General features: G+C 43.4%; 1 protein-coding gene across 7 annotated transcripts in view; it reads left to right on the top strand.

The window, feature by feature from the left end:
* Window positions 1-11,151: 11,151 nt before the first annotated feature.
* Window positions 11,152-21,802, top strand: part of Phc1 (polyhomeotic homolog 1) — a 22,571-nt gene continuing 11,920 nt past the window's right edge. Inside the window, exons 1-7 of one of the 7 annotated variants that reach the window (XM_021190493.2) lie at window positions 11,803-11,873; window positions 12,940-12,948; window positions 14,433-14,590; window positions 16,379-16,489; window positions 17,318-17,398; window positions 18,019-18,168; window positions 18,796-18,951. In XM_021190493.2, coding sequence (XP_021046152.1) covers window positions 11,837-11,873; window positions 12,940-12,948; window positions 14,433-14,590; window positions 16,379-16,489; window positions 17,318-17,398; window positions 18,019-18,168; window positions 18,796-18,951 — 702 coding nt within the window. In that variant the 5' untranslated portion in view covers window positions 11,803-11,836. Of the gene's footprint in view, window positions 11,176-11,610; window positions 11,778-11,802; window positions 11,874-12,939; window positions 12,949-14,432; window positions 14,591-16,378; window positions 16,490-17,317; window positions 17,399-18,018; window positions 18,169-18,795; window positions 18,952-21,802 lie in introns of those variants that run through there. The other 6 variants (XM_029535077.1, XM_021190496.1, XM_021190495.2 and 3 more) reach the window with 6 other exon arrangements.

Below are 21,802 nucleotides of genomic sequence, written 5' to 3'. Positions count from 1 at the left end.
TATTTATTTATTTTACGTATGTGAATACACTGTCACTCTCTTCATACACACCAGAAAAGGGCTTTGGATTCTACTACAAATGGTTGTGAACCACTATGTGGTTGCTGGGAATTGAACTCAGGACCTCTGGAAGAGCAGCCAGTGCTCTTAACCACTGAGCCATCTCTCCAGCCCCAGAGGCATTTTTTTTCCCCCTCTGCTAAGGTTCCTTTCTCTCAAATGATTCTAGCTTGTGTCAAGTTGACAAATGAATAAACAACAACCAAACAACAACTAAGCCAGCACAAGTATCAACTAGTCAAGTCCCAATTAGTCAAGGTTGTTTGGATGAAATCGTTAAAATAAATAGGGTTTAGTTGTCATTCAGGCAAATCCCAGAACTCGTGGAGTTGAAAGGACTGCTAGTTCACGGCCACTCTGAGTTTTACATCATCAAAGGCCAACCGAGATTCCATAGGGATGTCCCACTCAAAAAAAAAAAAAATAAATAAAAAAAGAAAAAGAAAAAAAAACCTAATAAAACAAACAAGCAAAAACCAGAGTAAATCATCTCAAGCCTTAGCGTGCTGGACTTATGTTGCCATGACAACCATAGCTGATAAGATCAGCTTTGAAGGATGGGAGGTTTATTTGGATTCATGGTTAGTTGTCTCTGTTGTTTTCAGGTCTGTGGCAAGGAGGGTGTCATAGTGAGCAACCTGCCTTGGAGCAAAGATGTTCAACCTCTTAGTGGCCCAGGAAACTGCAAAGAAAAGCCCAGATCCCAGTGTTACCTACAAGGACCTGCAGTCAGTGACATTACTGCCCTCTAGTAAGTCCCAGTTCCCAAAGGTCCCACAACTTCCTGTAACACCTACACTGAAAACTAAGCTTTGACTCAACAAAGCAAGTCTTGTGGGACATTTAAAATCTAAGCAATCCATAACACTTAGAGCTTGTATACAAATATTTTATCCCCCATTCTACAATTTTATTGAAGTTTGGATGGAGGCTATGAATCGCTTTGCTCTTGTTTGAGAATGGAAGGTGGACTGGACAGGCACCCTCCTGGGAATACATCATACCTCATACAACACGTGCTGTGTCAGGAGAAAGAGGAAACAAGTGCCATGCACTGACTCTTGATGCTTCTGCCGGAAGTGATGTCTCATGCTCACACACACATGGATGGACCAGAGTTCAGGGAGCTGGGGAAGTATAATCCCACCATGTACCCAGAAAGAACACTTGTGACAAACTTTAGAGCCCTCCTCAATATAGCAAAGGCACAAGAGATTTAGAATGTGCTTAGAAGAACTTTGTTCTTTGTTCTTTTTTGTTTGTTTGTTTGTTTGTTTGTTTTTTTCTTGATTTTTTTCGAGACAGGATTTCTCTGTGTAGCCCTGGCTATGTAGACCAGGCTGGCCTCGAACTCAGAAATCTGCCTGCCTCTGCCTCCAGAGTACTGGGATCAAAAGCGTGCGCCACCACGCCCAGCGTCCTTGTTTTTTGTTCTAATCTGACTCAGGACCTTTATCTCTGAAGAGGAGAAAGCAGCACTTCTTCAATGAAAGCTCGAGAAGATAAAGAGCACTAGTAGAATCAACCAGCCCAATGCTACTTTCTTTTTTGCTTCCATTTACCACCCAGTAATACTGTGTCATGGTTTTACTATATTTAGGACCAAAATGTGCATCTTGATTTGGATGCTATGATTTATGTTAATAACTTTCTTCTACCTTACCATAGTGCAAGATTTTGCAAGACAGGGGCAAGCAATGCTTTCTACTTTTTCCACATGCTGACTACAGCATTGAAAACTATCTTTGCTTGGCACTAACGAGATGGCTCAGAGTTGAAGAGCACTGCGTGCTCTTCCAGAGGTCCTGCGTTCAACTCCCAGCAACCACATGATGGCTCACAACCACCCATAATGAGATCTGAGGACAGCGATAGTGCACTCACATACATTAAATAAACAAAATGTTTTTTAAAAAAAGAAAGAAAAAAAAGAAAGCAAACTATATGTGCTAAAGACATATATTGATTATTTTCTCCTGCAAACTATTTTACTTGTCAGTGGGCTGGGTTAAACCTCAACTGAAGGTTTTGATTAATTTCCCTCTTCTTCGCTAGAATCTATGACTTGTTTCCAAAGGATCATTTTATATTCTAAGTGTTATGGTGCTATGTGAAGCACGGTTACACTCATTTCACAATGGGTTGAAATCTGGGATGGTTTTATGAGCTTAATTAATAATTTACATGGCAGGCAATAGTCAATTTTTATTCAAACAACCTTAGGCATTCACCACCCAAGAAATCACTAACATGATTGGGCTACAGGAGGAGAGTCAGTGACTTATGAGAGCCTTTTTTTTTACAGTGTTCCCGCTCTGGATCCGGCTTCTTTTAAGGCTTTCTAGGCGAGCATCTCAGAAGATACTCAGAAGACCAGACTTATTGACAAAGTCCAAAGCTAAAGAAACAATGAGCTCTCAGGACATAAGAGAAAGTTAAATAGATAAAAAAGAAAAAAAAAAAAAAAGAAAATCAGCTAGCAGAGTTATTTAATATACATGACTACAGAAGTCATCATGTGGGTGAGGGGGTAGAAGACGGGAGGATTCGTGGATCTTGCTGGCCAGCTGGTCTAACCAATTAGTGTGCCAGATTTAGAGAGAGACTCTGCCTCAAAAAATAAGATGGGCAAAGAGAGAGGAAGACACTCAGAGAGTCAACCTCTGGCTTCCTCATGCACACATGTGCATATACATGAATGTACATAGGCATAACATACACACACACTCAGGTGGGGGTGGAGGAGCTGGGCATGTTGGTGCATGCCTGGAGTAGGGAGGCAGGAGGATCAGGAGATCAAGGTTAGCACAGGCTATAATGTTCAAGGCTAGTTCAGACCCTGTCTCAAACAACAAATAAACCACACTACCTGTGTATACGGGGCCAGTAAATTTTTCTGAGCAGGGCTACCAGACCTGTTCATTAGGGGAGACTACACTGCCTAGGACTTTAAGGGACACTTAAAACTCCTGTTGTGCTTACCAGGAGTCAATGAATAGTGGGTGCTGGGAATTGAACTTGGGTCCTCTGGATTACACCTAGTGCTCTTGACCACTGAGCCATGTCTCCAGCATATGAAATGCATCTCCAGAGTGCATTTTATTGGGAGAGCTACCAGTCTGAGGTCACATGTTAATACCCTAAAACATCATCTCATTTTAGACATAAGGTTAATGGAGAAATGGGGTGAGAGGCTGTGGGGAATAGGAATGACCTACAGCAAGGACACTTGGTCATTTTAGAGATCATCCTTGTCCCTTACGTCAGGTCAGCACATCTCTGGGACATCTCTGTGCTTCTGTCAGTATTACCCCTTGAACCCCCTTTGTCCTGTGAGTGTCTAGGCTCAGACCCTTCTTGAAACACCGAATTAGCTAGTGATTCTTGGTATGATCTTTATTTTCCTCTGGCTCTGACCTCTTTTCCAGGGCTTCCTGGAGCACTTGGTATGGCGTGGTCACAATGATTTTTGTTCTTTTAGCCCACTGAATGTGTCCCTCTGCCTGGGGCAGATATACAGGCCTCCCTCCCAGCCTTGCCATGTGTTTTCTTTAAAAAGTCCTTTTTAGACGTATTTATTTTTGTGAGTATGAGTGTTTAATCTGCATATATGTCTGTGTATTATGAGTATACCTGGTCAGAAGTCAGAGAAGGGTCCTGGATCCTCTGAAACTGGAAGTACAGATGGTTCTTAGTCATCATATGGGTGCTGGGTATCAAACCGGGGTCCCCTGGAAAACAAGTGCTCTTAACTGCGGAACAGTCTGTCTTGCTCCCTGTCATGTGTTTTCTCAGATGCTGCTTTCTCGGTGTGGCCTTCTTCCCTGCTCACTTCTCTTAAACACTGAGCCCCAGCCTTCAAGTCTCCCAGCAATGGCCCTTAACGTTTTCTCCTGTTGTGTTGGTCATCATCCTGAGAGTTTCATTGGTCATCCTCTGATTGACAGGCAGTAGACCTGAGGTTCTATATGCAGTTTCTGCCACTCCTACTTCTCTGTCACACAAACTCCAGGAGGGGAGGAAGCTTTGTGTTTCGCCTGCCTTGATGGACTTGCACACAGACAGGCCTGTCTCTTAGGAGATCTGCAACACAGTCTTGCTGATGTTGAATAAAAGGATGGATTGGATCTAGGGGGTGATGTATGGATGAAAGTCCCAGGGTTTCTGCCTCGTGTGAAGGGGAAGCAAGTCGGCTGGAAAAACCCCTGAGCTAAGGCAGGAGGCAGTTATTGCTGTGGCTGCGCCTAGTTATTCTGATTCCAGCAACTTTAACAGTTACTCAGGTTTTTACTTGCTAAAACAATTACCTGAAAGTTGGAACTAATACTCTCCATTGATTCTGTCTGGGATTTCCTATTGACTCAGTTCATTCATAACTTGGGGGGGGGTACAGATTATTTTATAGGTACAACTGTTTTGTTGTTGTTGTAGAAACAGGTGTTTCAAATTCCCATCTAGCATGAAAAGATAATCCTGAAGGTTATGATTCATGTGGGTCACTAACGGGTTGTGTTCAGACCAGCCACCTGCCTCTGTCATTCTTACTAAATTGTCTGGAAGCACACAAGCCTCTCAAATGCACATGGGCTGACTTCAATACTGTTTCCTGCATCAATAGAAAGTCTTTGACCTTCACTGGAAATTTGCATGACTTAAGAGTCTACACCTTTTTGAAAATAATACTTTAGAATCATTTTTCACACTACTGAAAGCGGATTCCTGCGGGCTTACTTATTAGCACAGACTTATGATACACCACACCTAGCCCTGTTGCTTTTAAAAATAAAGTCTTGTTCTCTAATCCATAGGGGACATGTCCTCTGACATCTCATACTTGCCTGAAACAAACCACAGATAATACAGAACCCTATATACACTGTTTTTTTTTTTCCCAATACATACCTAACATGATAATGTCACTTACTGATACAGTAAGAGATTAATCATTATAAAACAGGCCAATCATAATCACATACTTCAAGGTCATGCAAATGTAGTCTGACACCTCTTACTTTACTACCCGCACCTGTTTCCTGTTTCGGATGAGACGACAATAAATGAGATGGACTGATGTAAGGCCTCCGCACTGTGCTGTGTTAGGTTGCTATGTAAGGCTTTCTTGAAGACAGGTACTGTAACCAGAGTAGAGGACAGTGATACTGCTCAGGCAGGTCCCATTCTTATCCTTGTCCAGAAGCTGGAAATACCCTCCGGCCTGTCTGGGCCAGAGATAAGAATACCAGAAGGAACTCTGGCTTCTTATCACTCTCTGACATCACAGCTGCCTGGATAGCTGTGACGAGGCCGGCTCACCATGCCAGCAGACACTACTGTCCCTTTTAGTGACAGCTTTGAGATTGGAGCTCTGGATTTTCATGGTGAAATTGGTTATATCTATTCCCCTATTCTATCAGTCTATCTCTGATATGATTTTAGGGTCTCAGCTCCTGAGGGAGGAATGCTGGGTATCTAGATGGGGTTAATAGCCATGAAGGTCATTGAGGATAAACCCTCCCTCATGCATGGCTTTTTTCTCCACCTCTCATTTCCCCAGTAGTACTAGAAAGGAAAACATCACAACTGTCCCTAATTCTGCTCCAAAGATTAAAGAATTGACCACATACTTTTGTCTCCTCCCTTACAGAGTTAATTCAGCTGCACGGACACATATCCCCCAGCATGGTTGTTCACATTTTTAATCCCAGCACTCAGGAGGCAGAAGCAGGAATTGACTTCTAGGCCAGGGCTACTTAATTAGACCATGTCTCAAAACCCCCAAAACAACAAAAATGTTAATCCAGCAGGACCAAAAGTTTAAGCCCCAGGAAAGCGATTCACATGAAGATGCATATAAAGACCAGAAAAAAAATAATTATCCTCTTAAAGAGGTGTTTATTTGGGCTGGTGAGATGGCTCAGCGGATAAGAGCACCGACTGCTCTTCCGAAGGTCCTGAGTTCAAATCCCAGCAACCACATGGTTGAGATCTGATGCCCTCTTCTGGCGTGTCTGAAGACAGCTACAGTGTACTCATATAAATATAATAAATAAACAAATCTTTAAAAAAAAAAAAAAAAGAGGTGTTTATTTAATCTTGTCAAAACCCCCTTCCAAAACTTTTGGATGGATCTCCACTGCTAAGCCTGGCAGTCTTTATGTTTGGGTGTTTTGAGACAGGGTTTCCCTGTGTAGCCCTGACTGTCTTGGAGCTCACAGAGAGCCTCCTGCCTCTCTGCCTGCCAGCTTTTTTGGGTTCTAGACTTAAGAAGCTTATATATCCCTCTGTTCTGTTCCAAAAGCCTAAGTCCCTTTCCTGTTCCACTCCACTTTCCCCGACATTCCAGGCTTCTGGCCTGGTCTCTGACACTCCCTACTCTCCCCCTTCACAGAGCGGCTGCTCACTGACCTTGGCTGCTGAACATGCCTCTGACTCTACATAACCCTGACTCAAAAGCCTGGTGTGCTCCTCTTTTCCGTCCTTCTCTGCTCAGCAACCACAGGGATTTACAGCTAGCTTGCCTTGTTTTGCTTTTAAGCTCTATTAAAATGGTCATTGAGGTTCCTTTTGAGACGGTTTTTTTATTATTATTATTAATAATTATTAATTATTATTATTATAGAGACTAATAACTCATGAAAGGGGGTCCTGGATAACCTAATAAAACCATGACCTGGAGTCAGTTTGCTAAGTGAGTTGGGCTAGGTGACTGACAGGTGGCAGTATGTTGTGGAGCACCTGAGGGACCGTGATTCACATCAGGGTGGGGAGAAAGAAGGTGGCCTGCGGGGCAAGACTGCATCATGTACTCAGCATGTCGCGCAACTGGAAGCTTGTGTATGATTTGTGGAAAACATTCTTCTATTACATATTTTTGAACATGGGTTCCTTGTTCTATTACAGCTACTGTAATATTCTGTTACAAATTTCCTGGTTTAAATTGACACATGTGTTACTTTCCAGTTTGGTAGGTTAGAAACTTGGCATGCATTTCACTGGGTGAAAGGCAATGTTTTAGGAAGGCTGTGTTCTCTTTTGTTTTGTTTTGTTTTCTGGCTTCTGGAAGAGTGGTTCTCAACCTTCCTAATGCTAGGACCCTTTAATACAGTTCCTTATACTGTGGCGAGCCCCCCTTCCCAACCATAAAATTATTCGTTGTTACTTCATAACTGTAATTTTGCTGTTATAGATCATAATATAAATATCTGATGGGTGATCCCTGTGGAGTGGAGACCTACAGGTTGAGGGGGCTGTTCTAGAGGCTTCCCACATGGCTTGATTCATTGCTGCCTGGTGTTTTAAAGTAAGAAAGAACGGGTTGAGTACCTCCCAGGTCATGCCAACCGCTCCGCATCTTCTGCTTCCTATCTTACTCTCACATGTATCCCTATCACACTGGAGCTGCTCTGATAACGCTCCGGAATTGCCAGTTGTTTAAAGGGCAGCTGATAAACCGTATTACTTCCCCTTTGCTGTGCAAAGGAGCATACTTACAGGCTTCATGACTGGTAAAAAACATTAGGCTCCATTATTCTTAGCCCAGTTTACAAGTCGACAACACCAGAAACAAAAGTTAGGGAATTGGGGTGTATGTCATTTCTCTTTCTTGTTTGCTAAGGTATTCCCCCAGTTCTTATCCACACAGTGCCTTTTGGATCGATAACTGGAGATATTCACTAAGTTAGAGTGGGCTGTCCACTGCAGGCACTTTTACAGGGCGAATGCCAAACTTCTCTACAAACGTTCAGAGCTGAGCGACTGAGTGGAAATTTCAATCTCTTGTTCATGCTGTGGCTGGAGGTGGTTCTGAGCTATGGTTTCACACAGACTTAATTTAAAATTCTTACTCCAAAACTGAAGTTCCCACGAACGAAATCCTGAATGATTTAACTTTCCCCAGCTTTATGTTCTTCATCTGTAAACATTATAATTGACCCAAAACAATTGTCTGGAGGGCTGAATTCCAGGAGGTCTCCGAAGCTGCAGCAGAGGCTCCAGGTATGGGGTATATTTTGAATTGTCTTTCCCCTTAGCCAGCTTCCCAGAGGCTGAGCTTTCTTGGCCTACAGAATATAACTCCCCAGAGAGTATAAATCTGGAGTTGGATCTTATCATGAATCTGTATTCTAAAGAGGTTATTCTGAAATACTGACCAGAAGAGCACTCTTGAAACATTATTAAAGTAAATGTAGTGCCCAAAGAATGCTCTTGTCATATAAATGATAAGCTCATTAATTAAACTCATTGATGCATAAACTTCACTAAATTATGACTAAATTAGTGGTGTAAGCTAAATAAACCATAAAGAACGGTTTAGATAAACTGATATTTAAATATTTATTGGTTTATCTCTAGTCCCGAAATGCCCTTTTCTCTGCTGAAAACTAAGGGACTTAGACAGCACTTAGCTTTAAAAACTGGAGTCTCGGGGCTGGCGAGATGGCTCAGTGGTTAAGAGTGCCGACTACTCTTCCAAAGGTCCTGAGTTCAAGTCCCAGCAACCACATGGTGGCTCACAACCATCCATAATGAAATCTGATGCCCTCTTCTGGGGTGTCTGAAGACAGCTACAGTGTACTTACATACAGTAAATAAATAAATCTTAAAAAAACAAAAACAAAAACTGGAGTCTCAAAATGTTCTTAATGTTCATCTTCCTCTCTTCCAGCTAGAACTTAAGAACTGCCACAAGATGTGGTGGGATGTGGAAGGTGGGTGAGGTGTAGTTTAGAATACAGGAGGTCACTGCCTTGTTTCCCTAAGGCATCCTTCCCATTTTTGCATAAAAACATGCTCCTCATTTTCACTTCATATACTGTTGAAGGCTTCACTTGTCAAGTAAGAGCTATCTCTTCACAGATCAGCTTGAAGGACACTGCTCAGTGCATGGCCGGGATTCCATTCCCTTACCTTCTGTTTGTTTTAGATGCAGCAAAGTCCCCTTCCAAATCCCAGCCCGTCTAGAGGCAGCTAAGACATTGGAGGAGGGCTCAGTGCTCTGCAAAACAGGTCAAATGCATTTCTTTTACACCTGCTTAGGCTAATGACTTTCAGTGTCGGGAAGAGCAAAGTTACCTCTCCACCACTCAATTGAACCGTTTGTTTTGAAAGAGAAAAGACTAATTCCAGAGAATCATTAAATGAAAATGAGAAAGTTTAACAAAGAGGGGGAAGCTGGGAGGGAGGAGGAAGAGAGGGAAGGAGGGAGGGAGGGGGGGCAGCTTAAGATCCATCCCGGAACAAAATTGTTTCGCTTTATTTAGGTGGAGAAGAACTGTTCTCTAGGTAACTCAGGGTATGGAAATGATTTTCTTGTGGATGGAGGCTTTCCTGTAAATTTAATTTGCTGTTGATATATATATTTTTAACTAAGTTAAATTTGTTTTGGTGGAAATTAGTTAGACCTGTGACCCAGAAAATTTATAAGCTTTGGAGATTCTTTGGAATATTGAACTCTTGGCCCATATCAACATAGCTTGTGCTGCAATGGGTTATTTCTAGGCTAATGTCAGAGCAGAAGCTGAAATTATTTGGCCACTTTTCAATCCCCTTCTATCATCCAGTAGACGATGAAACCAACGGTACTGGAAAGAAAGGAAGAAAGAAAGAAAGAAAGAAAGAAAGAAAGAAGGAAAGACCCAAAAACTTGAGGTGGAATGCAGCTCTATTCAGCAATTCTTCATTGTTAAGGGGGATGGAGCACAATGGGAAAGGGCCTTGATAATCTATACAAACCCTATAGGTTACTGGGGAAATAAGGACATAACCACTGGCATCTGGATGCTTTCTTCTGGACATATATTACAGGTCATATCCAGACTCATTGATGTTGATAGTTTTCCTTTAGAAGCCCTGTTTCTTATCCTGGCGGGGTATAGAAATCTGAAAGTCACCTTTAGGTTGTTCATTCTTGATATTAAATACTGTTGAGGTTCAATAAGCCATTTGTAAGTCTCCGCAAGGAAGCTTTAACCTTCTTTGACCTGCCAAAGTTCTAGGTTTGAACTAAGTGGGTTTTAAACCACCAGATCTCCTTGCCAGAATGTTCCCATTCATCTCCAGCCAACACTTATCATCCTTGGCCCGGCGCAAACCCTTTCACCCCTCCACACCCGCGTTCCTGCCTCTCCAGTCCTTTGGCTGCCCTTCGGGATTTGCATACTTGTTTAACTGGTTCCTAGAAGCCTCCTAAAGATCTGACTTTACAGAGATCTGGCTATACCCATTAAGAGAGGGAGTTGAAACAAACACAAATGCATCGAATTTCTAATGAGAATGCCTCTCTCCCCCCTAAAGACAAATTAATTACACATGGGTTTTCAATGAAGCGTGGGCTCGAGAAAACAATTATGGCTGAGGTTAGCAAAAGACTACAGATAAAGCACAAATCCCGCTATTGTCACAAGGTAACACCCTACGGCAGGTAAAAGGTTAAGGAGAGCAGCTGTCTTTGCTATCTGTGCTCTGGTAAAAATAAATAAATAAAAAAAGCTTCCAAGAGTGGCCGGCACACAGTAGGTGTTCGAAGAGCTCAGAGAGACTGAGAATAACTTAATCCTGTTAAATTTGTGTTACAAATAAAACGAGCCTCCCCCACCTCATGCTCAGCCTTCCCAAAGGCAGCACCATTGTTCATCTCTTTACAACCCCGCCTTTTCCATTGTTTTGGGCGTTGTGATTCTTTCACGTGTGCGTGACTTAAGAGATGCCAAAGCACACAATCCACCCTGAAGTCACAGACTTAGGTATTATTCAAAGCAAGTTGCATCAGGTTCCTGCTTTTTAATGAACTGCAGCTTCTAACGGGTTGAGTTTCTGCGCGGCGTTGTTTCCCGCCTTCTTGGAGTTGAGGCGAGGGATTAAACAATCAGCATTCTCTCGCCGTTCCCTCAATCTCAAAGTTTTTCTTTTCTCCTCTTTCCTTCCCTTTGCTCTATTTCCTTTCACAGGCCGTCGTTTCTCAAGGGTCTTTGCTCCGCTTCCTCCCTCTCTGCCTGCTGGTCCCTTTGATCCTTTCTTTCGAGCCCCTATTCCCAGAAGCTGCAGAAAATACCTTCTTTTTTTCCCCCACTTTCACGTCACTTCCCTCCCCTCTCCCATCTCCCTCTCTTCTCCGAGGTGAGTCCCCCTCTAGAGGCCAGCGCTTTCTTAGCTTCGTGCTTTCAGACGGCGAGCGGAATTCGAAGAGAGAGAAGGGGGGAAGAAAGGAGGAGAAAGAGAGCCAGAGCCAGGGGGAGAAAAAAAAAACAAAACAAAAAAACCACTCGGGCCTAGAGCGCGGAGGCCCGGGAGCAGCGTCGCCATGGCAACGGGCGCCGACAGGAAGCTAGGGACGCGCGGGAGGGCGGGCGCGGGGAGGGGGCGGGCCGGAGGAGGGGTCGGCTGCCCCGGAAGCACCTCCCCGCAGCCCCCTCCCCGCCGGCCCGCGGTCCCCACCCCCCCCCCGGCCTCGGCCCCCCACCCTCGCGGTGGGGCAGGAAGTGACAGGCCCGCGCGAGTACCCCGGCCTGGCGGAGCCGCGGCGCCGCCAGCACCCGGACGGCGGGAGGGGCGGGGAGCGGCGGCCGCGCCGGGCACCTCCCACCGCGCCTGGGCCCCCGCCCCTCCAGGAAGGGGAGGAGGCGGCGCGCCGCCGCCGCCGAGGCCGAGCGACCCCCCCCTCCCCCGCCCCTGAGGTGGACGCCCCCCGCGAGGACTCGGGTGCGGAGCGGGGCGCGAAGGTAACCGGGCGGCCGCGGGCCGGGGAGGGGCCGCATCCCGGGGTCTCGGCGGCGCGGGGATGTTTCCTCAGCCACCTCGGCGTGTGCAACGCCCAGGTACCTCCCCCAGCCGCGCTCCTGCCTCCCGCTCTGCTGCGCTTTGCGGTGCTGCTTGGGTGCTGCGCGTCCCGGTCTTCGTGCTTTGCGCTCGCTGTGCTCGGTGCTGTCTGTCCGTCTGTCCGTCCGTCCGTCCGTCACCTCGTTGCCTCTGACCGCTCGTCTTCTCATTCATTTCTCCCTTCCCCGACTTTGGTCCTTCCATCCGAGCATGCTGTCTGGTTCTCTTCCCTGCTTCTCGCGCTCCGCCGGGCTCCCCGATCTCCCAGTTCCTCGACTTCTGTGCACCCCCTGCTTGGCTTCCTACTATTAGAATGTACATGTCCCTGCTTACCAAGTCCGTTCGCTTCGGGCACAGCACTCTATGAACCCCTTTCTCCTGGTGTGTTTGATTTCTCTTTGGAACTGTATATATATAATTTTTAATCACGATTCTGTGAAGAACAAGAACCCCTGGGAGTCTTTCCGAGGCGCCCCTCAATCCTTGCTTCTCACTCCATTCTTACTGCAACAGAGTTTTATACTCAAGGGTATTGACTTCTTCAACACCTGACCCAGTAGGCCCAGTAGTATGTCTACCTCAATATTACTTTCTAGTCCCTTCCCATCGGTGTGTGTCTTCCCCAGTTGAGTCCTTAAACACACCCACACCCAAAAGGTGGGACCGTTTAGGATGGCCTTTGACTCTTAGTTTTAATTTTTAATTGAGTTTGCCACCTAAACGGTGTGCTCTCTTCACTTTCTATATTGAATCTGGAACTCCCAACATTCATTGAAAAATAAGGATTTTAAGACATAGATTTGTGTGCCTGCGAGGTTTTTGATGGCAGTTTCCCTGGTGAAAAGACTTTAAAATTGGCCCTTCTCTGTTTCACTATCTGGGGGAAATGAGGGGGTCATCGAATTGATGAACTTTTTTTTTTTTATATATATATATAAGGCTCTATTGCAAGTAACAGGGTCTTATGTCTCTGAGTCCAGTGAGATAAGTCCAGTAATCTGTACAACTGTGCCATGCTGCCTCTAATCCTTACCCACTTTTTTTCCTTCACATGCTGATATTGAGGATTCATGGGTCTGTATCTGTTTAGTGCTTTGATATTTTGGCAAAAGATTTGGGGAGAAAGGTAGACTGAAGTTGATAGAATACTCTCTCTGTACCTCTTCCATTTTATCTGTGTGTGGAGTGACATTTGCTCAGTCCTAAAATGGGTAGAGTTCTCTGGGGACAGTTAAGTGACGTCGTGATGCCGGGAAGAGAATCCGGAGAAAACTTCAGTGGCCGAGGCCGAGACTTTGACATTTGTTTACTTGTTTGGGATGCATTCCTGAGATAAATCCATTTATCTAATGAAACTAGAGATAGCCCCTAGCAGAAATTATGGTCAGACATTTATATTTCCAAGCCAAGTGTTTGGGAGACCTGGTAGTTCTAGTAGCTCAGTGTATCAAAAATAAAGAATATACAGTGTACGTTTAACGAAAGAATGCAAAATCCGGGGTAAAATGATGTCATTTTCAGCGGCTTTAGAGGGGTGTTTCTGTTTGCTTCTCTCGTTTCTTTTCCTTTTTTTGATATGTATTTTTCTTTTAATTTCTTGCTTGCTGGTTTTAATGTAGCTGCCAGAGGGTAAATTCTTACAAGTTAGTAAAGTTGAATCTTATTCTTTTCAGTTAGAATGCTACTTACTGTTACGTACTTGGGAGTATGTAACCTCTTCACTCTGTTCCCTTGCTTGCTAATAGGGACACTGAAGTTACATAAGGAGAAGTAACAGCCCGAGGCTTTAATTAGTAAGCTTGGCGAGCAGCCAGTCAGCTACTTTGGATATGTGGGCAGTAGGCTAGCTCTGTGTCCCCAACATTTATCCACTTCCATGACCTGTCCACTCTTGCCTACCTCATCAGTATCTCAGGGCTCTCCTCCATGAAATGAGGAGAGGGAATGCTCAAACCGAGTGACACTGCTCTGATGACAGATTTTTGTTGTTGTTTGCTTTTTTTGTTCTGGTAAGAGACAAAGTAATGTAAAGACTTGATACACAGAAGATCCTTGTTCCCTCGATTATAAAATGGGGGCTGTAATATTTACCATAAAGTACTATAAAAAAATAGCAGAGGTGAAGGGTCTGTTGGGGACAAGGAAAGAAAGCAACTAGAGGCTTCACTAGGAATGCTGTCCGTGGTTAACATGATAACCATAGATAGATGGAGATAAAGTAACAGCAAGCTGTGAATGGGTGGAGTTTGAACTGTTGGAACGTGCTGGGGGACATAAGGTGGCTTTAGTATTGTAGGTTGTGAGGTGGCTTGTTATAGTCTGGTGTTTTATTTAGTGGTAGCCAGGAGGGGTTATGTAAAGGTTTTTCCTTTTGAAACAGTGACGAGCTCGAAAAGATGGTGGAGTGAGAAAGATAGATTACAGATTGGGGAGTTCTAAGACCTCAGAGGAAGATTCTTAGATACTTTGTGGAGTTACTGTGATTTTTGAATAATAATGCCATGAAATGACATTTTCCATTCAAGGTATAACTTTAACCTTTTACTGATTCTGTCTAGGGCTTGAGTCAGAGCGCCATTCTTGGGGACCCTGGAACGCTATCATGGAAACGGAGAGTGAGCAAAACTCTAGTTCGACCAATGGGAGTTCCAGCTCTGGGGCCAGCTCTCGGCCCCAGATAGCACAGATGTCCCTGTATGAACGGCAAGCAGTGCAGGTGAGGCTCAGCAGAGTGGCCGAGCTCTGTGAGTATTGACTTGGGTTAGGCAAAGATACCGGAAGATCTTCATCCTCAGATTCTTTCTGAGTAGGTCCTCTTCAGAATCTTAGCAGTTTACAAAGTTAGAGCAAGCAAACCCAGAGTGAAATTTGGTCATTTTGTTTTGCTTTTAGCAATGTACCAAGTTCAAGGCCAGCTTGGGCAACTTGGTGAGAACCTGTCTTGAAATAAAACTACAAAAAGATAGAGCTGAAGAATGCAGTTCATCGATCCAATATGAAATACTATAAAGTTCAGACATGAATAAATATAAATAAGGATCAGTGTATTAATTAGGTTTAATTAACCATTTCTTTTCATTGTTTAAAAATATCTACTTACTATGTGTGAGCATGTGTGTGTGCGTGCGTGTGTGTGTGTGTGTGTGTGTGTATAGTGCTGTGTATGGAGGTTAGAGGACACTAACGAGATTTGTTTATGCTGTGTAGTATATACAGGTGCTGTTGGCCCTTGAGCTTCTGGTCACTTCTCCTGTCTCCATCCGCCATCCCATAAAGAGTGCTGGGATTACAGATGTGCACCACTGCACCTGACCTTCTGTTTTAAGTTGTTCTGAGACTTGAACTCTGGTCCTTGAGGTTGCGCTACAGGTGCTCTTCCCACAGAGCTCCCTTTCCTGCTTCAGTAGTCAAGTTTTCAGTTTTGGGCCTTATAAATTATTCTGAGTAGTAAAAGTTTCAATGACCTTTTTAGACATTTGCTTTTGGACAAATAGCAAATTTTATACCTTAAATATCCTGTTTGGAAATGAAACATTTTTCTTATAAGACTTTGGTGGAATGGTTGTAATTATTAAAGAATAAGAACATAGGAAAATCCAGTTGACACTAAAATGATCACTGTCATCTTTATAAATAGTCATTGACATTATACAGTAGATATTTGGAAGAGTCAATCATTTGAGTTTTGCCTGGTAAAATTGTTTAGAAGTCACTACTATTTTTCTTGGTAGAATTGTTCAGACTGTGTTTCTGTCATCTATCTCTAAATACTTAAGGATCTGTATCTCCATGCTAGATACCCACGGTATATGCTCTTCCCTTTTATTTATTTATTTATTTATTTATTTATTTATTTATTTATTTATTTATTATATGTAAGTACGCTGTAGCTGTCTTCAGATACTCCAGAAGAGGGAGTCAGGTCTTGTTACAGGTGGTTGTGAGCCACCATGTGGTTGCTGGGATTTGAACTCTGGACCTTCGGAAGAGCAGTCGGGTGCTCTTACCCACTGAGCCATCTCACCAGCCCGCTTTTTCCTTTTATTATTAGTTTATTTTATTTTATTATTAGTTTATTTTATTATTTATTTATTTGAGACGTGGCTTACTCTGTTAGCCTGGCTGGCCTGGAACTCATCATTTTCCTGCTTCCATTTTTATAGGCATCTGCCTCCATGTCTAGCTTCTTTTCCTTATATTAGTCAGTTTCTCATTTGTTTGTAGTTTGTCTAGATCTTGTGATATGTTATCAGGTTTTATTTTGAGAAGTTCATATGTACTGGTTTGCTTTTCTTTATATGTGAGGAGAGACCATAGAATCAATTGTCTCTGCTGTTTTAGATGACTGAATAGACTACTGATCCAACATTGTAAGGAAAAATCAGATGCTGCTGATGGTCGTCCTTTGTCTCCTATTGTTCCTCTCCTTCCTGACTCCCTTTGCAGCAGTGACGCATATGGGAGTTAGAAGTGATGGTTCTGAATTTTGTATCCTGTCTTCTAGGCTCTGCAAGCACTGCAGCGGCAACCTAATGCGGCTCAATATTTCCACCAGTTCATGCTCCAGCAGCAGCTCAGTAATGCCCAGCTGCATAGCCTGGCAGCTGTTCAGCAGGTGAGAGAGAGGTCAGCAGCCATGGGACAGGAGGTAGGGGTGAGGCACTGCAAGGTTAGGAGGTAGTGGAGCAGTTTGGGGCAGGCTGCATCCCACACCGAAGCCTTCCTTTACCACCTGTACTCTTTGGAGAAAGGATGGTTCTCAGATTATAGGGTTGCAGTATGAACTGTGGGAGACTCTTTAGAGGTGGAATAGCTGTGTTGTAGACCTGTTCTGTTTAATATGTTAGCTACCGGCCATACGTAGCTTTTGGGTACTTAAAATGTGGCTAGTTCAAATCGAGGTGATACTGAGATTTTAGAAGATGTCAGTTGACAAAAAGAAGGTAAGAAATCTCAATAATGTCTATGTCAGTTTAATGTTTCACTGATTATATTTGGGGGCAGAGTTGGATCTCTGAGGTAAAAGTATATACTTTAAATGGATTTCAGTCCCATCTGCCGTCCTTCTCCCAAATGGTAATATTTATTTTGTATGTATTAAATGAGTTACTGAAATTTTTATCATTCTGCTTAATACTTTTTAAGTATACGTAGTAGAAAATGGCTCATTTGATGTGTTGGACTAGACAGCATTAGATTTGTCAGTGACTCGTGATGTGGGCTGAAACTGGAGTAGCAGAGTACAGGTTGTCTGTGTGCCTTGATGTTCCTGGGCAGGCTTATGTGGTCATGTGACATATCACAGATAGTGATGTATTTTTTTTCATACTCCAACATACAGTGTCTTTGTTCTTATCTGAAATGTCTGTTTTGTTCATGAATTAATGCTAGAAGACAGAGACACAGCCTCTTCATTGCTTCTCTTATGCTTCCCCTTGAACAGGCCACGATTGCTGCCAGTCGTCAGGCTAGCTCCCCAAACAGCAGCACTGCACCGCAGCAGGCCGCTACCACCCAGGCCTCGGTGAGTACTGTCTCTCCCTGAGGGCAGTGTCTGTCAAGGTCTGGTCTTTGCAGCTGATCCGGAGGGCATTTATTGCTCTTAGTAGAGATTGGCAACAAAACAAACAAACAAACAACCAGGGAACCTAGTCAAACCTATGTAGGAGTCTTGGTTTTTAGACAGACTTTCCCTAGCTAGTCCATACTGGCCTCATACTTAATGATCTTCCTGCCTCTACCTCCTGAGTGCTGGGATTACAGATGTGCACTACTATGTATGACCTGTTGTACAGGAGTCTTTGAAGGCAAGCATAAAGAAGGAAGGAGAAACTCTTGGAGAAGAAGAGATAATATTTGAAAGGTTTCTTTTCTAGAGAAAGAAAACCTGTTTCATTTCTTTCCTTTGCCTGCTTAAATATTAAAATTGGTGATTGTGGGCTTGCTTTCTTTTTGATTGTCTCTTTGCTTTGGTAATATTTCAAAGTAGCTAGGGTGAAGTTTTGAATGGAAGTTACTATTTATTTCCCTTAACTTCATGAAAGTAATATCCTGTTGTTGATTGTTACTCTCAAGATGTCAGCTGTGTATTTTCTTTGGTTTCCCCTCGAGTCCTCAGTCCCAGTTCCTTTCTGTACCGTGCAGATGAATCTGGCGACCACGTCAGCTGCTCAGCTCATCAGCCGATCGCAGAGTGTGAGCTCCCCCAGTGCTACCACTCTGACGCAGTCTGTGTTGCTGGGGAACACCACTTCCCCACCTCTCAACCAATCGCAGGCCCAGATGTATCTGCGGGTAAGTCACAGCCACAGCCACCATTGTCCTAGGGGCGTAGTTCATAATTTATCTTCCTGGCAAAGAATGAAGGTATTTTTTTTGGTGCTATGGAGGGAACCCAGGGCCTCATGCATACTAGGCAAGTGCTCAGCCCCTGGGCAATTCCCCTCGTCTGAAAGCTGTTTTATTTAATTTTGGTTATCACATTTTAAGACAAGCCGATCTACTTCCCATGTCTTATGTAGGCTAGAAAAGATGCTTTTAGATAGCATTGAGATCCTCTGCTGGAAGATGTGGCATTGATATTTGATAGATCAGTATTAGGTGTAGTCTAGTCCTTAAACATGTGACTTGGGTACACAAATTGTAGGCATCTCTCAGCTAGTCTATTTCTGTGTAGAACTATGTGTTCTAAAATGCTCGCTGTCTAACTGTCTTTGATGTTTGACTCTGTTATCATCCGTAGTCTTCTGCACATTGTAGGTTCTCTCCTGGATGATTCTTCACATTTGGAGAAGGAGAGGTTCTTGGGTTGGTGTGGAAAGGAGCAGGCTCAGCTGTTTAATACCTGCTGTTTTTTGTCTTGTGGTTCTTTCCTTCCATCTCTTCTGTCCTCTCTTTTTTTCTTGTTACTCTCCTTGCCAGCCACAGCTGGGCAACCTATTGCAGGTTAACCGGACCTTGGGCCGGAATGTGCCTCTTGCCTCCCAGCTCATCCTGATGCCTAATGGGGCAGTGGCTGCAGTCCAGCAGGAGGTGCCACCCGCTCAGTCTCCTGGAGTTCATGCAGATGCAGATCAGGTCAGTGGCACCACTTACTGTGGAAGAGCCCGGGAGCATGAAGGGGGTGACCATAGGCCAGGCCCCACACTTGGCCCCTTTATTGATTTTTTACAGTTCTTATTTTGTGTCTGTTTCAGCTTCCCCTTCTTCAAGTCCTATAAATAAAAACTCCCTTAAAATATTTGAGTTGATTTGAGGTAAAGAAGGAAGTAGAATCACGTGAAATGATCTCTATGGATCTGGACGTCTTACAGTACACGTTGATTTTCAGGGCATACTTTTGTCCTCTGCAGCTTAGTTTTATTGAATCTTTTAATTCCCTCATAGAAATGTCCCGTGATGATAGGGATGTCGTAGGGAATTCTGTTTAAGTTAGATGTGAAGTAGACCTGGCTGAGTTGCTGGTAGAATGTTTGGCTCCTGTTCTTGACTTACTACAATTCTTAACTTTCAGTCTCCTATTCCTGTTCATGTTTCCTCAGTAAAGTCTTTCTTCCCATTGCTTTTTGTGACTTTTTCCCAAAATACATATATTTTAATTTTAAACGTGTATGAGATGTAATCTGAGGCCTTACAATAGTTGTCTCATTCATCTAGTCTGTCAAAAACTACATAATGTATTGTGCTTGGATATGTGTTTAGTTTTGGAGCACTAAAGAGAGATGAGCCAAATCTTCAAAGAGCTTAAGGGGGCAGCAGTGTAGTGCTAAATGCTGCTAACCCTAAGTAACCCTGAGTTTCCAGAACTGGCTATGTTACTTTGCAGGATACTTGAGTGGAGTCTAAAGGGATCCCTGATTGATTTGGAGTGAGGAGAGAACTGAAGAAGAACAGCTCTGAGGGCACCATTCATATACAGAAATCAGACCCCAGGGGAGACTGGATAGTTGGGACAGCAGGACTCTGATGTGGCTCTGCGTAGAGCCTGTCATGCATATTGGGTTGATCTCCAGTTTTGTCAAAAACATAGCAAAGAGACAGTGAGCCTAATGGTGGAAGATGTCTAATGGTGGAAGGAGAGTAAAAGCCAAGGAAAGGAGGTTGTAGTTAATTTTATAGTCAGCCAGTCAATGGTGGTGCCTGGGACTCTAGAGCAGGGCCAGGCAGATTTCTGTGGGTTTGAAGCCAGTCTGGTCTACAAAGAGAATTCCAGGAGAGCCAGGGCTACACAGAAATCCTGACTTGAAAAATTTAAAAATCCAAAAAAAAAAAAACCAAAAACCAAAACCCCAAAACAAAAACCACCCTCAAAATAACACCCCCCAACCCCAACAAACTATGGATAGCAGAAACCATTATTGGCTGTAGGACAACAGATGAACAGAATAAGAAAAATACTTCAGGGGGCTGGAGAGATGGCTCAGCAGTTGAGTACTGACTGTTATTCCAAATGTCCTGATTTCAAATCCCAGCAACCACATGGTGGCTTACAATCATCTGTAATGACATCTGACGCCCTCTACTGGTGTGTCTGAAGACAGCTACAGTGTACTTACATATAATACATAAATATTAAAAAAAAAAAAAAAAAAGAAAAATACTTCAGAAAGAATCAAGGAACATGTGCCCGCTAAAAGACTCTTGGGGTCATCTAGTTGCAAGCTGTTCAAGCAGTAGAAGACAAAGAGGAGGCTGGTTGTGTTTTCATATCAGTTCTTTAGTTTATCCTTCTATCCATCCAGTCATCCATCCATCCATCCATCCATCTACACTCAGTATGAGCATAGTGGCTAGAATGTGCACCTGGTGTCTGGGTTAGGCCCTAGCTCTGCATTTAACTGCGTAATTTAGATCACCTTGGACAAGTGATCTAAATTAAGTCTTTCTACTGTGATCTCTTCATAGATAGAGTATATCTAATATATGATGTGCTGTGAGTTGATGATAAGTACTTATATCATATCTAGACTTAATATTTAAGATTGTTAACTTATTATTATCTATTATCACTGTAGTTTTGGATGCTTAGGAAAGTCATGATACCTACATTTATGGAGCGTATGTACCTTTAAAGTACTATAAGCAAATAGTTACCTAAGTGGTATACTAACTGCTTCATTAGCAAGAATAAGCCCTTCTAAGAATAAAGAAGGGAACTTACTTAGTCGTGGGATGGGCTAGAGACCAAGGAGGTGACATTTAAAATGGGCTTTATAGAAGTTAGCCATGCATGGATGTAAGGAGATGTTGAATGCCTGGAGAACATGATTTATAAAGATCTTAAAGAAGAGTTGGTTTGCTTGAGGAATTACAAGATGGCTTATTTTCTTGGAGAACTAGATCATTGGAAAGAACCTTACCTCACAGGGCTTTGGGGCTTTGTTTTAGGACTTTAGGCCTTATATCAAGGGTAATTAGAAAGCTTTATGAAGATAAAGCACTATAAAAAGGCTTTTGTATGAAAGCAACAGGGAGAACTGTGTTGCATGTGTCACTAGGGAAAAGAGTAATTTAGGAGAGAGATAGTGTTTGGGTGCACAGCAATGAAGATGGAGGAGCCCATGGATATGAGAGTAACAAGAATTATTGAAGGTAGAGGGAACTGGTTCAGAATTTGAGGAATTGAAGGAGTGCCAGGTGTGAGGCCTGAGGTGGCACTGTAGAGTGGTTGGTGCTCTTTATGGCATGAACACTGGAGAAGAGGAATTAGGTTGAAGTTCAGTTTTGGACATGCCAAATTAGAGATGTTTTTGAGACATGCATGCAATACTGAGACAGAAGCCCTGGGCATGAACCTTGCGTTTAGGAGAGCTAGCTTGGAGCTAAACGGGAAAATGGTAGACATGAATGACACGTCAATGGAAGTTAAGGAAATATTAAAAATTGTTATGAGCCAGGCAGTGGTGGTGCATGCCTTTAATCCCAGCAC

Source organism: Mus pahari, chromosome 2 (assembly GCF_900095145.1).
Source record: "Mus pahari chromosome 2, PAHARI_EIJ_v1.1, whole genome shotgun sequence".
In the NCBI taxonomy this organism is placed as follows: domain Eukaryota; kingdom Metazoa; phylum Chordata; class Mammalia; order Rodentia; family Muridae; genus Mus; species Mus pahari.
This window is presented reverse-complemented; position numbering and strand designations above follow the sequence as displayed.